Raw genomic sequence first — 18143 nt, 5'->3', positions numbered from 1 at the left:
AAGGCAGTAGATCTTATTAAGCACATAGTAGGGGCACAGTAAATGTTTGCTAAATGTTGAATTTAACTGAATTGTCAAATACTAAGGATTACAGTAATAGCAATAGTAAAGTCCACATCTCAACATACATACCTAGCATCAAATTCTATCAGGATCTGGTACAGTAAAAAGAAAACTACAGACCACTGGCCCTGGAGTCAGGAGGACCTGAATTCAAATCCAGCTTCAAACACTTACTAGCTGCATGACCCTGAGCAAGTCACTAAACCCTGATTGTCTCAAAAAAAAAAAGAAAAAAGAAGAAAGCAACGAAAACAGTCCTCAAAGCCCAAAGATTCAGGTTCAAAGTATGACTCAATCAATCCTATTGTACCTACATGACCTCAGGCAAGCCATTTAACACTTTTAAGGCTTATCCTCCTCTCTTACAAACTGGGATAAGAATACTTAAACCATTTTTATTAACGGATTGTAGTGAGCCTCAAAAGAGATAGTTATGAAAAAAACACTTTGTAAACCTTAAAATGTTCTGAAATGGCAGCTATTATTTTTCTATTTCCACATCATTAAGTTTTCATTAAAATCTGCTTGCTAGTGGCATCTTTAAAGTATTCCTTTGTGGTTGGTAAATGCCATGATAAACATTAGATGGCCAGGGAAATAGTTGAGAGCAATGAAGATTTGGACAACAAGGAGTCCAGAAAAATGTTGTTCTCTCTGCCTCTAAGGTGTTTGTTGAATATATGGGGTGTGGCTCCCTTATGGAGAAGCTTTTACATTACCAGAACACTGAGTGAACAATAAGCCAGCATGGAGTAATGTGCACCTAAAGTAATCTGAAAAGTAATCAGTATATAATGGTAGGGTAAAGTCAGTTCAGGGGAATTTTTTTACAGGTCTAGTGATACTTGCAAGGCTATAGAATATGACAGGAAATATGGTTAATTTGGGGGGGGGGGGGAAAGCAGACCAGGTCTATTACTAAATGAAGTATAATTAATTCATTCTTCACCATCTAAGTGCAATTGATGCTTCCCAATCCAGTCCTAGGGGATTAAGGATTTTCCATTTTGGTTCAGACTGGCCAAAAAATGATTCAGAACAATGGACTGTGAGAGTTGGAGGGAACCTTAGTGTCCAACCCCCTTTGCAGATGATAAACTCTGAAAGGTGAGTTGACTTGCTTCATATCACATGGCTACTAAGTAAGTGGCAGGAAGAGATTAGAACCCAGGGACTATGTTCACTACATTCTTCACTTCACTATAGTACACCCTAACTGAGTCTGGAAATGCCCAAGCATTTATTATGCTTCCTTTACTCATAATAGAAAATGTAGATACTCACTGAACGCTTTACAGGGGTGGCATCCCTTCCATCTTTCATTATATTTTCTCCTTTAAGTAAATGTATGAAAATGATGCCTCAGTTATTTTATCTCTTGGAAGAAATCCATGAACTTACCCCCAGTTACACTGAAGTTGCTAAGAAAAGCCATAATGGGGTCTCCTGATAAAGGCTTCTCAAGGCTTCTGGCCAACCTAAAATGGCAAAAAATTAATGCTAAATTAGGTAAGATAAAACACTAGAAATTATGTTGGAGTGAAAGTGACTTCCTGAGTTCCCGGGAGATGGGCTGGATAACAAGATAATTAGGCGTCAAGCCTCTCCTGACACCATCTATCTGCTTATGTCCATGAATACACTATAGCAATACATTTTCTCTTCAGACTTCCTGCCAAGATGAACCAAGGGAATAAAGAATCATGATGAATAGTTTTATACTGAATGCTTCAATTTCCAATGTGAAAGCAGAACAGAGAAGAAATTTCAAGAACTGGGACAACAGGGAGCCTAGGAGAATATTGTTCTTTCTACCTCTAACTCATCTGCTGAATACAAAGTACGTATTTCTTCATCTAGTAGTTTTCCATATCCCAAATACTGAATGAACACTAAAGAAATATGCAAGGAACCTGGAATAATTGGAGAACAAAAACAAATCTGAGATCCTTATTATGAAACATGCTTATTTTTGTAATTATTATGAAACAGCCCTACATAGTGAGAAAGCTTTGAAGTTAGGAAAACACAGACTTAAGTTCCACCTGTGACATCTCTTGGCCTTAGAACCTTGGTCATAAATTCATTTGTGAATTTATAAATTTCTAGGAAACTCTGGAAAACTACAATTGCAGAAAAAATACTAGTTGGCATTTATGGAGAGAGTTTCCTCATCAGGAATTTCCTGCACCAATGAATTCAAGGGTCTGGAACAAGAAAGAAAAATTATAATTTCATCATTCTCAGTTAAAAAATTGAAATACTAAATCAAATTAAAACCTGACTTTACATTTTCATGTGTTGCTGAACAGTTTCTAACATCGGATGGCATTCACAGTCTCTGGCTGTAGCATTTTCCAGGCTTCTCTTAAAACTTTCCAAGCTATTAGAAAGCTTGCTGCTGGTATGCAAAAGGCTTTCACAATGTCCATGACTGGATGAGGACCAAATAGTTTCAAAGTCCTAGGAAACATAGGGGTGGCAAAGGTAAGAAGCATGTGTGTTGACATATTTTCAATCATTCCAATTAAAAGACACAACTCTATTCAATGTTATTTACATGTTGAGTTTGTATTGTATCCCACATTTAATTTGAGCAGCAATTTGAAGATGCTAACAAAACTGACAATGCCATGTGATAATTTTTTTTTATATCGAGAAAGGAAAACTTCATTAGCCTAATTTATTAGTCTTAAACTATGAAAAGACAGACAGCTAGGAGTAGGTTTTTAATTAATACTTGAATAACTCAGCAATAAAGACAGAAATAAATACTGTTAAATTTAGCCCTCCCCAAAACTAGGTTCCAGTGTATCATAACATGGCACTCTGGATTATTCATTAAAAAGAGAAACCTTCGGCGAGGGGGCGGGGGGGGGGGGAGTTTGTAAGTGAAGCAGTGGAAAAGCAGAGTCCTGGATTAAAAAATCTACAAACCTGGTAGTGGCCATGTACCAAAGTAATGCCTCGCACAATGGATAAGAGGAGATGTCTTATTAATCCATCCTTGCAGCTCAGAAGAGTACACAAAATGTCCTTAGTAAAAGCAGGGTCTTCTACAAGAAGGAACCCAGAAGAATAGTTAGTAAAAATTAAGCCCTATCACAAAGATATTTTCTAAAAGAAAGAAAAACACTGAGGATCTAGGGGTATTATGAATTACTCAAATGAAACTTCAAATCAATTGAATACATTTTTATTAAGAATTTAGTAGGCTGTCTATAAGAAACACATTTGAAACAAAGAGATATGCACAGGTAAAGGTAAAAGGCTGAAGTAGAATATATTATGATTCAGCTAAAGTAAAAAAAATCAGGGTTAACAATCCTTATCTCAGATATAGCAAAAGCAAAAATTGATCTAATTAAAAGAGATAAGAAAGGAAAATATATTCTGCTAAAAGGCACCATTGAGAATGAAGCAATATCATTACTTAACATAAATGAACCAAGTGGTATAGCATTCAAATTCCTAGAGGAGAAGGTAAGGGAATTAGAGGAAGAAATAGATGCAAAATTATACTAGTGGGGGACCTTAATCTCCCCCTCTCTGAACTTGATAAATATAACCTCAAAATAAACAAGAAAGAAATTAAGGAACCAAATAGAATCTTAGAGAGGCTAGATAGGATAGATCTCTGGAGAAAACGCATGAGGATAAAAAGGAATATACTTTCTTCTCAATGGTTCATGGCACATACTCAAAAATTCACCATGTACTGGAGCATAAAAACCTCACAATTCAGTGCAGAAAGGCAGAAATATTAAATGCATCCTCAGATCATGAGGCAATGAAAATCATATGCAATAAAGGGCCATGGAAAGGTAGACTAAAAACTAATTGGAAATCTAACAATTTATTCCTAAAGAATGAGTGGGTCAAACAAGAAATTATAGAAACAATCAGTAACTTCATTCAAGAGAATGACAATAATGAAACAACATACCAAAATTTGTGGGATGCAGCAAAAGCAGTTCTTAGGGGAAATTTTATATCCCTGAGTGCATACATGAATAAATTAGAGAAAATGGAGGTCAATGAATTGGACATGCAATTGAAAAAGCTAGAAAAAGAACAAATTGAAAATCCCCAGTTAAATACTAAATTAGAAATACTGAAAACCAAAGGAGAGATTAATAAAATTTAAATTAAGAAAACAATTGAATTAATAAATAAAATTAAGAGCTAGTATTATAAAAAAAAACAATAAAATTTAGAGACCCTTAGTCAATATGTTTAAAAAAAAGAAAAAAGAAAACCAAATTATGAGTATCAAAAATGAAAAGGGAAATCTATCTCCAATGAAGAGGAAATTAAAACAATAACTGGGAATTATTTTTTCCAAATTGTATGCACATAAATTTGACAATCTTAGTGAAATAGATGAATATTTAGAAAAATATAAGTTGTCCAGATTAATTGTAAGAGGAAGTAAATTATTTAAATAACCCCATCTCAGAAAAAGAAATAGAACAAGTCATCAGAGAACTCCTTAGGAAAAAATCTCCAGGGCCAGATGGATTTACTAGTGAATTCTATCGAACATTTAAAGAACAATTGATTCCAATACTCTACAAACTATTTGGGAAAATTAGTGAAGAAGGAGTCCTACCAAATTCTTTTTATGACACAAATATGGTACTGATACCTAAATCAGTAAGAGATAAAACAGAGAAAGAAAATTATAGACCAATTTCCCTCATAAATATAGATGCAAAAATTTTAAATAAAATACTAGCTAAAAGACTATAGCAACTTATCACAAGAATAATACACTTTGATCAGGTAGGATTTATTCCAGGAATGCAAGGATGGTTTAATATTAGGAAAATCATCAGTATAATTGATCATATCAACAATAAAACTATCAGAAACCACATGATCATCTCAATAGATGCAGAAAAGGCTTTTGACAAAATACAACATCCATTCCTATTAAAAAGACTAGAAGTATAGGAATAAATGGAGTCTTCCTTAAAATAATAGGTACCAGGGCGGCTAGGTGGCACAGTGAGTAAGAGCACAGGCCCCAGAGTTGGGAGGACCCAGGATCAGTTCTGGCCTCAGATACCCACAAAAAAAAAAAAACTGGCCACATAACCTTGGGCAAATTACTTAACCCCAATTGCTTTAAAAATAATAATAATAATAATAGGTAGCATCTATTTAAAGCCATCAGCAAGTATTATATGTAATGGGGATAAGCTAGAAGCATTTCCAATAAGATCAGGGGTGAAACAAGGGTGTCCATATCACCATTCTTATTGAATTTGGTGCTAGAAATATTAGTGGTAGCAATTAGAGAAGAAAAAGAAATCAAAGGAATCAAATTAGGCAAAGAAGAGATCAAACTATCACTCTTTGCAGATGATATGATGATATACTTAGAGAATCCTAGAGAATCAAGTAAAAAACTACTTGAGACAATAAATAATTTTGGCAAAGTTGCCTAGCTATACCAGATTTTAATCTGTATTATAAAGCAGCAGTCATTAAAACTACTTGGTAATGGCTGAGGAAAAGAGTAGTGGATCAATGGAATAGATTGGGTACACTAGACTCGGAAGTCAATGACTATAGTAATCTACTGTTTGATAAACCCAAAGACTCCAGCATTTTGGATAAGAACTCACTATTTGACAAAAACTGCTGGGAAAACTGGAATATAGTATGGCAGAAACTGGGAATAGACCATTATCTAACACCATATACCAAAATCAAGTCTAAATGATGCATGATCTAGGTATAAAGGCTGATACTGTAAGCAGTCTGGGAAAGCAAGGAATAGTTTCCCTGTAGATTTGTGGAGAGGGGAAGATTTTATGACCAAACAAGAATTAGAAAGCATTATAAAATGCAAAATGGATAATTTTTATTACATTAAATTGAAAGGCTTCTGTACAAACAAAGCCAATATAACCAATATTAGGAGGGAAGTAGAAAATTGGGAAAGAATTTTTACAATTTATGTCTTTGATAAAGGACTCATTTCTAAATATACAGAGAATTGAGTCAAATCTAGTCATTCCCCAATTGATAAATGGTCAAAGGATATGAACAGGAAGTTTTCAGAGGAAGAAATTAACGATATCTATAAGCATATGAAAAAATGCTCTAAATCACTATTGATTAGAGAAATGCAAATCAAAACAACTCTGAGATACCAGATACCACATCTCACCAGTCAGATTGGCTAAGATGACAAAACAGGAAAATTACAAATGCTGGAGAGGGTGTGGAAAAATTGGAACACTAATGCATTGCTGGTTGGAGTTGTAAACTGATCCAACCATTCTGGAGAGCAATCTGGAAGTATGCCCAAAGAGCTATAAATAATTTCATACCCTTTGACCCAGTAATACCACTTCTAGGGATGTATCCCAAAGAGATCATAGAAGTGGGAGGAAGACCCATATGTACAAAAATATTTATAGCAGCTCTTTTTGTGGTGGCAAAGAACTGGAAATTAAGAGGGTGCCCATAAATTAGGGAATGGCTGAACAAGTTGTGGTATATACTTGTAAGAAAATACTATTGTGCTATAAGAAACTAGGAGCAGATGAACTTCATATTTCCTGGAGAGGTTTATATGAACTGATGCTGAGTGAGAAGAGCAGAACCAGGAGAAATTTATACAAAATTGCAGGCACAACGTATGTGTGATGACCAATTTTGATAGACTGGACTCTTCTCAGCAATGCAGGGTTATAAGTCAACCCCAAAAGACTCATGATGGAAAGAGAGATGTCTACATCCAGAGAAAGAACTAGAAAGAATTGAGTTTGAATCCAGATTGAAGCAAACTACCTGCTCTTTTTATTTTTCTTGTTTGGTTTTGTTTCCTCTTTCCCATTGTTCATTCCATCTGATACAATCCTTCATTATAACCTGACTAATGTCTAATATGATAGTATTTGCAGATGCTATACTTGATTGCATGGTGCCATGGGGGGAAGGGAAGAGTGGAGGGAGGAAGAGAAAATTTGAATCTCAAGGAATCATGGAACTGAATCTTGTAAACTAAAAGTAAACAAATTAATAAAGACAAAAAAATTTTAAAAATTAATTTAGGAGAAGATTCTTGGAAAATGGCAGAGGAGGTCAGAAAATTCCAAGCTCTCAAGATGTTCCCTGACAAAATACATAAAATAGCACCTTATGGCAAATAGAGTGTGGTAAATATAAATAAGACTAAGGGCACAGCAGGGGTCTTCCTGGAAAATTTGAGAAGATCAGAAGAAAAAACCCATGACAACCACACTCCCTGTGAAGAGTAAACACCTCCAGATTATGGTCCCCTTTAGCAACATTGAGGCAAACTTCTTAAAAAAGTGGAAGTCCCTGGTGTTAGCTGATTTAGAGGCTGCCTCAGCTCCAGCCACAGGAGCTTTTCCCCCAGTACAGTGAGAGGAGTCCCAGTTCTGAGCCTAGAAAGATAGAGGGAACCTCTGCTGAAAAGGAACCCCAGCCCAGATTACTAGGAAGAGTGATGAGGCAAAAAAACCAGCACATGCTCTAGGAGTGCAGAAGCAGTGGAGCAGAAAGCTCCTGGCTGTGGGCACATATAAGAGGTTGGAGGTTTGACTTTGGTTCCAGGCTAGAGGGGAGAACTGAAGTCCTGGGCAAAGAGGCACCATCTCCCATACCCAGGACTAGAGGTGATAACAAAAATTACACTACTACCATGAAAAATATGCAGGCAAAGGAGAAAGAATCCAACCATAGAAAGCTATTACAGGACTAGAGATTTCTGGGGTTCATCTTCAGAGGAGGATATTGAAGAAAAGAAATTCCCAAAGAATAATATAAAATGGTCACCTGCCCAAAAATAATTCATAGAAGATCTTTAAAAAGGCTTAAAAATCAAATGACAGAGATGGAAGAGAAGTTCAAAAAAAGAAAAAAATAATCCAAGAAAAACAAAAAGATTATGAAAGAAAAATCATTAGAATTAGTAAAGGGGGTCCAGAATCTTAAGGAAGAAAATGACACCTTAAAAATTAGAATTGGGCAAAGCAAAACCAGTGTTATAAGAGATCAAGAAATAATTGAGCAAAATGTGAATAATGAAAAAATAGAAGAGAAAGTGAAATGTCTTATAAGAAAAACAACAGATTTGGAGAATAGATCAAGAAGAGAAAAGCTATGATCAAAAAAAAAAGAATCTTGATACAATAATAGAAGAAATGATTAAAGAAAATTATCCTGAAGTATTAGAACAAAGGGGGGAAAGTAGAAATAAAAAAATCCATCCATCAACACTTAAAAGAGATCCTATGAAGAAAACTCATAGGAATATCATGGTCAAATTACAAAACCCCCAGCTCAAGGACAAAATATTAAAAGCAACGAGAATAAAACAATTTAAATATGATGGTGCCACAATTAGAATTACACAAGATCTAGAAGAGGAGACATTAAAGGACTGCAAATCTTGGAACACTATATATTAAAGAGCAAAAGAAGTGGGGCTCTGGTCAAAAATATGATACCCAGCAAAATTAATCATAATCCTGAATTTTAAAAAAACAGATATTTGATCAAATATCAGACTTTCAAGACTTTGATATAAAAAACCTAAATTTAATAAGAGATTTGACCTACAAGACCTAAGAGAAATATAAGGTACATGCCAAAGACTGATTATAAGGGATTCCAAAAGAACAGACGATTTTTTATATATGTAAAATGTAAAGCATTGTCTGTGATTTTTATTAATAATTAGGTAGCTCATAAGAGGACTGCGGTATACCTATGAATATACCTATATGGATTTTAAAAATAAAACCATTTAGGAACAACTAAAAAGAGTAATTATTTTATACAAATGAGATGCAAAAGGAAGAATAGATACACAGAAATTGGAGGAGGAGGGCCGGTAGTTCTGGTTAGCTACTTTCATCAGGAATGGGTTCAAGAGGGAACAATACATATATATTTAGAAGAATATAAAAGTCTTCTAAATTCAGAAGAAATAAAATGATAGGAGTATAGGGATGGGGAAGAGGACAAAAGAAGGATCTTTAGAGGGCAGGGTGAAGGAATAGGTAAAAGGGGGTATAGAATGGGCTTTAGATCAATGGGAATGGGAGGACAAGGGAAGGACCTCTAGAGGGAAAGATGAGGAAATAGGTTATAGGGGGCCATAGAAGGGTGTTTAGATTTATGGGAAAAGGAGCATAGGGGAGGGATTCTTAGAGAGGTGTAGGCAAGTAATAGGAGGGTAAGGTAGCAGATAAAAGTAAAATAGAAGAGGCAGAAAGGATAGGAAAGAAGAGATATGCACAAACAAAAATCAGGAGTAAAGTTTGTTTGGGAAAGTGTATGTCTCCATATGTATGTATCTATAGCTATAGAGAAATATATCTAAACTTCATTGTAACCTGCTTGGGGTGGGGGGTGGGGCGGTAGGGAAAAAAGAACAAAATTTAAAAGTATATAGCAGAGAACTGTAATGGTAATGTAATTTGAATTTGAAGACCCCTTTTTGTATTGGCAAGTAACCAAGTACTTAGCGCTTAGTAACTAATCAAACCTCTGTGAAAGAAACAGAAGGTATGAATCCCTGTTCCTGACATGATAGGAAGGGGTTGGCTGAAAAGGTAAGCTAAAGCTGCATGTATGTAAGAAAAAGCCCCAGAGAGGTACAGTCAGAATTTCTTGGGACCAGCATCTGGAGGCAGAGCAGCTACAGAAGAGAAATGAGAATCAAGTCAGAATTTCCTGAGAAATTGTGGCGGCAGAGCTTCTGAATAGGAGCCCAGGAGCCCCCTCCCCCCAGGCTTGATAAGGTGATTCTGATTTTTTGAATGAGCAGCAGAAGACTAAGAAAGCATGACTGAGATGCAGGGACTTTGTTTGTGGCTTGGTTGAATCTTGAATTCGGGGAACAGAAATTGTGAAGGATTTGAGAGGGCCTGGACCCTGTGAACTTCAGTATGGAGCAGGGCTTACGGGGAGAGCTGGACAAGGAACTGGGAGCTATCTTCCTTTGAATCCAGGTGACTGTTTGGTGGTTTCAGGTAGGAGTTGCCTGCCTCTAGTCAAGAGGAAAAGATCTCTCTGTGGGTACTGAGCAGTGATGAAATTGTAGTTTACTAGTGACATAGGGGTGGAGGGTTTGTGTATTTTCTAATGATTGTACTTAGTGATTAATGATACTTAGTAATTGCTGAATAACTGACAGATTGAGTTATTTTAGTGTGCCCCAGGAGTGGAAGACTTTGACTATTATACTTTGAGATGATTATTCTTTGTTCAAAACTTTGTGGCCACTATGGTAGAAACTATGTGGCCATTTTAATGATAAGCTGTTGTGAATACTATATTGTGATTTTCTGTGATAAATTTTAGTATTGTGAATGCTGTACCTTGACTTTCTGTGAATGTTTTGCTTTCATTTGTTACTGAATAGAGTGTTCACTATACTGTGCAATCAGAACCTTAAAACCTGTTCACAGTAGCATTCTTCTGGAAAATTGCTAGTGCATGGCATTACAAGAACAAAATAAAACTTACAAGGAAGCAAAGAAAATATGGACAGTTCTCAATATGACGTGTCTTATTTATCATACAGGCTTTCTTGAAATGAAAATGTATTGTTACATATTTTGAATCCTCTGATGTTCTACTATGCACAAGACGTGCTTTTTTTTCTTTCTTACTTTGTATTTAAGTTCCAATGCTTAAGTTTATGATATGTTTTATTTCTTTTTCCTATTCTGTATTTGTGTTCTCATCTTTGAGTCTAAAATAAATTTTTTTAAAAAGAATTTACAAGGGACAATTGCAGAAACAAGATGGTATGGTAAACAGGAATTCACCTGAGATCCCCCAAATTCTCCTCCAACAATTTTGGAATAATGGCTTCAAATCCAATGTTGGAGCAGTGAAACAGATTTCTAGCCAAGGACAACTTGGAGGAACTGCAGGTAAAGTCTGTCTCTCTAGGGTAGGAGGGGAATATGTATACCACCCTTAGGGGGCCCACCAGCAAGACTCTACCCCAGTGTAAGACGGCATCTCTATATCCTACTAACAAAACCCAGCAAGATAAGATAGAAAGAGAAATTCCATTTTAAATAAGTGCAGACAATATAAAATACTTGGGAGTCTACCTGCCAAGACAAGTCCTGAAACCATACAAACACAATTACCAAACACTCTTCACACAAATAAAGTCAGATATAAACAATTGGAAAAATAGTAATTACTCATGGGTAGGCCAAGTCAACATAATAAAAATGACATTATACCTAAATTAATCTACTTAATTCAGTGTCATACCAAACTATCAAAAATTCTAGAAAAAAATAATATCAAAATTCATCTGGAAGAATGAAAGGTCAAGGATATAAATATGAATGAAATGAAAGGGGAAAAATATGAAGAAAGGTGGCCAAGCTATACCAGATCTTGATAAAGGCCTCATTTCTCAAATATATAGAGAAGAAAATCAAATCTGTAAAAATACAAGTCTCTACCCCATTGATAAATGGTCAAAGGATATAAACAGGCAGTTTTTAGACAAAGAAATCAAAGTTACCTGTAGTCATATGAAAATGTTCTAAATCACTATTGATTAGAGAAATTCAAATTAAAACAACTCACAACTATCATATTGGCTAATATGACAGAAAAAGAAAGTGATGTGGTGGATGGGATGTGGAAAAGCTGTGGCCCTAATGCACTGTTGGTGGAGTCGTGAACTGATCCAACCTCTGGAAAACAATTTGGAAACATGTCCAAAAGGCTATAAAACTGTGCATACCTTTTGATCCTGCAATACCACTGCTAGGTCTGTATTCCAAAAAGATCAAAAAAAAATGGGGGGGAGGGAGGACCTATTTGTATAAAAATATTTATGGCAGCTCTTTTTGTGTGACAAGGAATTGGAAAGTGACAGGATGTCCATCAATCAGGGAATGGCTGAACAAGTTGTGGTATATGATTATAATGGAATACTATTGTACTACAAAAAAACAATGATGAGCAGAATGCTTTCAGAAAACCTGGACTTACATGAATTGATGCAGAGTATTATTTTTTAAAAAAAAAGAAGAATTTACAAAAAGCTCCAGAACACTGCTGAGTTCTGAGAAAGATACAAACTTGGATACTGGGCCTCCAAGTACAGTGCTTTTTCCACAGCTAGTGGAAAGATATGTGCTAGATAATAATAGCTAGAGAGATGCAAAATTAGTTAAGTGGACAGATATATAAAGTGTAGTCATTAATGGATCAATTTGAACTTGGAAGAAAATGACCCAATTTGTTGTTTATGTGTGTATGTAAGGTTTGGTTTTTTTTTTTTTTAACAGCCCTCTGCTGCTCAAAATTTTTATTACACTCGGATGAAAGCTTAGATAGCAAGTTTATCAAAACTTACATACAAATGATGCAAAGCTGTGAGGGATACCTAAGATAATGGAGTCAGAATCCAAAGTGTATAAAGATCCCTTGAAGGAATTAGGAGTGTTTAAACTGGAGAAGAAATGTCTTAGAGAAAGCAGGCTGGTTATAAAAAGCCTAGGGAGGCCAGGACCAGATCCTGACTGTCTATATAACCAGTCTATACCAGGTACATATATGGGAGAAATATGAAGTATTGGAAAAATGATACATGAAGGTAGTTAGGACTTTTCTGAAGACCCCATTATTTTCCTACTTCCAAGGGAAAAGTTCACACCTAGTTTATCAAAGGCCTATTATATCCCTCAAAAAACATGAAGACATGATGCATAAACTGTAATTTCTAGAACCAAAGTTTGCCTAAGATCAAAATAAAAACAAAAGAAAGCAGGTCTAAGAAAACTATGCAAGTTCAGTCTGTAATTTTCAAAGCAGAACCCACCAGGACGTAATTTGAAGAACATCCTGACAAGGCTGTCTCTGTCCTCCTAACATAAATTCTCAGTCCTTGAAGAAAGGAAGCTCAATAATCATCCCCCATAGAGTTATCTAACATGTTTATGCTGAAAATAAACAAATGTTTCAACATAAAATTAGCAAAGAAAGATCAAATACAACCAAAAATACTTCTATAAACCCCTACCATCAGAACAAATGGTGTTCCAATGGTATTTATGTGGTTTATATTGTGAGGAAAAATAATTGACATATGTACTCATATTTCCTATGTGTGCATAATTGAAGAGTATAGAAGATGGTTATTTTGTATTGCTCTATGTGTATGTGTATATGTATGTGTGTGTGTCTTTCTCTCCCTCCTTGTCTGTCTCCCTCCCTCCTTCCCTCTTTCTTCCCTATCTTTCTTTTTTCTGCCTTTATTGTTCGATTATCTTTCCTAAGAAAATTGTAACTTTTCTTCTGTCCACAATATCTTGTGTTTGTCATCTCTTTCTTATGAACCTTAACCCTATTCATTTCAGAGAATCGAAGGTCTAGAGTTAGAAAGTATCTCAGAAGTCATGTAGCCCCACTATCTCATTTTACAGTTGAGGAAACTGAATGAGGTCCAGAGAAGTTTAGCAGCATGGTTTAGTGAAAAAGAAAGTATGAGTCTAAAATCAAAAGACCAAGGTTCAAAACCCAGCTAATCCATTTATTTCTAATGTAGCCTTGGGAGACTCTCTGGAACTCAATTTGTAAAAAAAAAAAAAAAATGGCAGGAGGAGACACCTAAGGTCCCTTAATTCTCAATCCATTACTTACCCAAGGTCCCACAAGTAGCAAACATCAGAGACAAGATTTAGAACCCAGGTCCTCTGAACCCAGAGTCAGTGCTCTTTTCAAAGGACCATGCTGTTCCCTTTTATGTATGTCTTCTATGGCTGACAGTGGTATGACAGAGGCAGGATTTGAGTTTACCATTAAAAGTTAGTATTCAATAGCTGGTAGCTCAGAGGGTATTCTAAGAACAGAGTGAGGAAGTAACAGAGATGAGAGAGTTCAGACAGGGCATGTTCAAGGGATAAGCGCAGTTCAGTTTGGCTGGAGCATAAAGCACATGGAAGGGAGAGGAAAGCTGAAAAGGGTCAGCAACACTGGACTTTAAAGAGTCTCAAAACCGGGAGGGAGGAATGGCAACTTAACTTTGCAGACAACCTCGTGGTGCATTTAAGCAGTCTCTGTTCCATTTCAAGTTACTACATCCAATATACCATATTTTTCATAATCTAACGGAAATGTATCTTTTGAAATTCAGCTCTCATTTTTAAGGAACTACTTTTAATACTTTTAATAGTTGTGTTTCTGACATAAGGCATAAAGATATTTTCCATGAGTGATAAAATGTTCTTTTTTAGAAAGTGATTTCTCAACCCAAAAGAATATAAGCTCCATGAAAGCAGGAATGTTTTGTCTTCATTCCTGTGTTTGTATTTCCAGTGCCTAGAAGAATACCTGGCCCATAGTCGGTGCTTAATAAATGACTGTGGGATTAAATATTAATTTCCTTGTCTATGATTCATAGGAGTTGGTATATAAGCATGTTTATAGTTTATTAGATTAGTTCAAACCCCTCAGTTTGTTGCAGTCCAGAGAAATGGAATGACTTATCCCAGATCACATGATGAATCAGTGTCCAAACTGGAACTAGAACCCAGTTTTCTAGATTCTAGATTCCAAGCATTTTTTTCCACGATGAAACCTCAACAAATTAATATGGATAACTACCAGAAACCTGGCTTTTAGAAAATATATTCCATCTTTTTTTTCCTTTTTAAGCCTTATTTTGCATATTTTTAAAATCCCTTATTTTAAAAAATGCTTCTCTTCAGAAATCATTTTTATAAAAATGAACAAAAAATATGCCGTCAAACACTATTTGGGAAGCATCTGTCTTTGGGGATAAATTAATCTTTGTATCTGGGAAAGAAATCAACATATTTACATGAAATGTGCTTAAACAGTTGTATTAATTGTCTTAAAAGAAATGACTACACCATATTTTAAAGCTAATTAATATAGGCCATATAATGCCAGAGTATGGCATTTTTTAGTCCACCTGAAACTAATATATAGCACAACATAGAAGGCACTGTGCTTGGGGTCAGAAAGACTTGGGGGCTGATGCTCACTAGCTGTGTGACTTTGAACAAGTCATTTAACTTCTTTTCATCCCAGTTTCTTCATGTATAAAATGAAGTTGTTGCACATAGTGACTTATAACATCTCAATTATGTATTTATGAGCCAGTGAAAAACAAACAGACTTTCGCCAACTGTCCAAATTTTTGTTTAAGTCTCATGGTTTGGTTTGGTTTGTTTTCCAACAATAATAAAGGGCCAGATTTCTCTATGACTGATGTAAATGGGGAGGTAAGCTTCCTCCTCCAACAATTCTCCACCCACAGAAAACAATTTAAATGCTTGTTGCTTCTTCAATTTTCCATGCTTGTCAGAGAGTACACATAGTAAGGGGAGAAGGGAATAAACATGTGTGTGTATATGTATGTATGTAGGTAGGTATATGTATATGTATACACATATATCAGCTACAATGTGCCAGTAACTGTGCTAAACTGGAGTTGCTGGAGTTTTTTTTTCTTTCTTTCTTATAAATATTAGTTCATTTGATATACACAATAACCCTGGGAAATAGGTTATCCCCATTTTACAATTGAAGAAAATGAAGCAAACAGAGGTTAAGTGACTTGTCTATGCTACGGTCACATAGCTAGTAAGTATTTGAGGCAGAATTTGAACTCAGGTCTTCTTGACTCCTGGTCCAATACTTTATATATTATATTTAGATCCTACTATCTATATAAATTTAAGGTAAAACAGGATTTTAATGGTTTTATTATTTTTATATAATATACACATGCTGAATTAAGATTAAATATCATTAATAAAATATGTTAATGAAAAATTATAATGTTCATATTATAAAATGATCTCTCAAGACAATATATATTTGTTTATGAAGAGGTTGGGGTATGTACTGGATATTCTTAAAGATCCCTTATAACTCTAACAGCATTTTCCATGGTAGCAATAAATTAGAAATAAAGTTAAGTGCCTAGAAATTGCAAGATATTTTTTTAAAAAGCCTGTAGTATATGAAAGCAATAGAATATTATTGATTAGTAGAAATAATGGTTATGAGGAATTCAGAAGAACGTGGGGCAATCTGAATAAACTAAAACAGAATGAAATAAACAGAACTAAAAGAACAATATGTACAACTGACAATGTCAATGAAAAAAATACTAAAAGGAAGCTGATCTCTAAGATAATGGGAGAGAGGTGGAAGACTACTGGGACAAAATACTGGACACTTGGTTAGGTGAGACCACTGTGGTGTAGGATGCTTGTTGCTGTTGTTGTTGATGATGATGATGATGATGATGATGATGGTGATGATTCTGCTAGTTTTTGCTTTCCTTTTTTTTTTTTAACCAGGGAGAAACAGATTTGCAGGTGGGGAATGGGGAAAAATTACTTGAAATGATTGTGATATAAAGACAAAAATCATCAATAAAATTGATTTGAAAAAAAATATTATATAAGAATTATATACACCAGATCTTTTTTAAAAAACACAAATTCTTAATTATAAGGGGTATGAATCAATAATTCTTTGTATTTGACCCTCTACCCATTTCCTTGTATGAGAATTAACTTACAAGTGAATTTTGCTAAGACCATGAAGAGCTAACAGCTTAGAATATTTTGATACAGAATGTGCTAGGAAATAAGGGATTGTAATTAAATATAAAGATTAAAAATCAATTTTCTGTTACTAATAAGTCATTCCAAATATGCTATATCAATTTAGCAGCTGTAATGCAGATTTAGAAAATAAACTTAACTGGAGGTATTAATCTAAATGTTTAATTCATTTAAAAGCCATTACTTTATCCATGTGTGAAGTGTCAAAATGATTATGTCTTCAACTGTGGCTGGATTCAATATGTTGCTTAGGCAATTAAAACTAAGACAGCTCCCGTTGAGTGGCAGACTCAATCTCAGATTGTATAAACATGTTAGAAAGCAGTTTTTGATGATCCTAAAGAATATTTAGAAAGATGGTGCTTTATTTAGCCTAGTAGAAGTTATTTTCATGGCAGTTTTGATTAAAAATATAGGTCTTCTTTAGAAAATTATCTACATAATTGTTACCCTTATATTTGCATTCAGAGGCAGATATGGCATTCATGTACTCTGTATCCCCTGATCAACTATCTACTATGAACTAGACTCTCTTGTTCCAGGGTTCTCAACCTCTTTTAATGTTCTGGACCTCTCTGACAATCTAGTGAAGTCTATGGACCCCCTCTCAGAAAAATATTTTTAAACAATTGAAGGAAATGCTAAAATTTAGTCAGATGTTAGTGAATATAAAGAAGCAATTTTTCCCATCCAAGTTCAAGGACTCCTTAGAAGATTATCTGGGGATGGCTAGGTGGCGCAGTGAATAGAGCACCAGCCCTGGAGTCAGGAGAACCAGAGTTCAAATCCAGCCTCACACTTAACACAAAAAAAAACTAGCCATGTGACCTTGGGCAAGTCACTTAGCCACAACTGCCCTCCAAAAAGCAAAAAAAGAAAAAGAAAAGAAAAGAAAATTATCTGTATGAACCTCAGATTAAATACTATGGATGAAAATGTTAACTTATGTGTGGTGCCTATCTTCAGATTTCTTCTACTTTGATGTATGGTGAATGCTGTATGCTAACAACCATGATACAAAGTAGAAAATTAGTATAATGGAGAAGTCTATATAAGGTATTATTTAAGAGAGATTCCTTCCATGAGCAAAGCAACTAGGTGGAACAGTGCATAGAGTGCTGGGTCTAGAGTTAAGAAGACTCCTCTTTCTAGGTTCTAATCTAGCCTCAGACACTTACTTACTAGTTGTGTGACCCTGGGAAAGTCACTTAACCTTGTTTGCCTTAGTTTTTCATCTGCAAAATGAACTGGAGACAGAAATAGCAAAGTACTCTAGTATCTGCCAAGAAAACCCCAAATGAGGTCATAAAGAATCAGACATGATTGAAATGACTAAACAACGAGACAACAATACTTCTACCTAGGGTAATGGAAGAGGAGGAACTTGAGTTGGGACAGGAAGGAAGGAAGGAAGGAAGGAAGGAAGGAAGGAAGGAAGGAAGG

The 18143-nt window shown here is 35.2% G+C and overlaps 1 protein-coding gene across 1 annotated transcript in view; it reads right to left on the bottom strand.

Moving 5' to 3' along the window:
• The window catches only part of ABCA13 (ATP binding cassette subfamily A member 13), a 513785-nt gene that overhangs the window by 364305 nt on the left and 131337 nt on the right, over positions 1 to 18143 (bottom strand). Inside the window, exons 20-22 of the mRNA XM_069084494.1 lie at positions 3001 to 3119; positions 2354 to 2526; positions 1465 to 1541 (exon numbers count right to left, since the gene is read on the bottom strand). Of these exons, the coding sequence (XP_068940595.1) occupies positions 1465 to 1541; positions 2354 to 2526; positions 3001 to 3119 (369 nt within the window). The remainder of the gene's footprint in view (positions 1 to 1464; positions 1542 to 2353; positions 2527 to 3000; positions 3120 to 18143) is intronic.

This window comes from Petaurus breviceps, unplaced genomic scaffold (assembly GCF_028583685.1).
Source record: "Petaurus breviceps papuanus isolate PSGF00001 unplaced genomic scaffold, PetGlider_PUasm1.0 174, whole genome shotgun sequence".
NCBI lineage: Eukaryota > Metazoa > Chordata > Mammalia > Diprotodontia > Petauridae > Petaurus > Petaurus breviceps.
The sequence above is the reverse complement of the archived record's forward strand: the minus strand, read 5'-3'. Positions and strand labels throughout refer to the sequence as shown.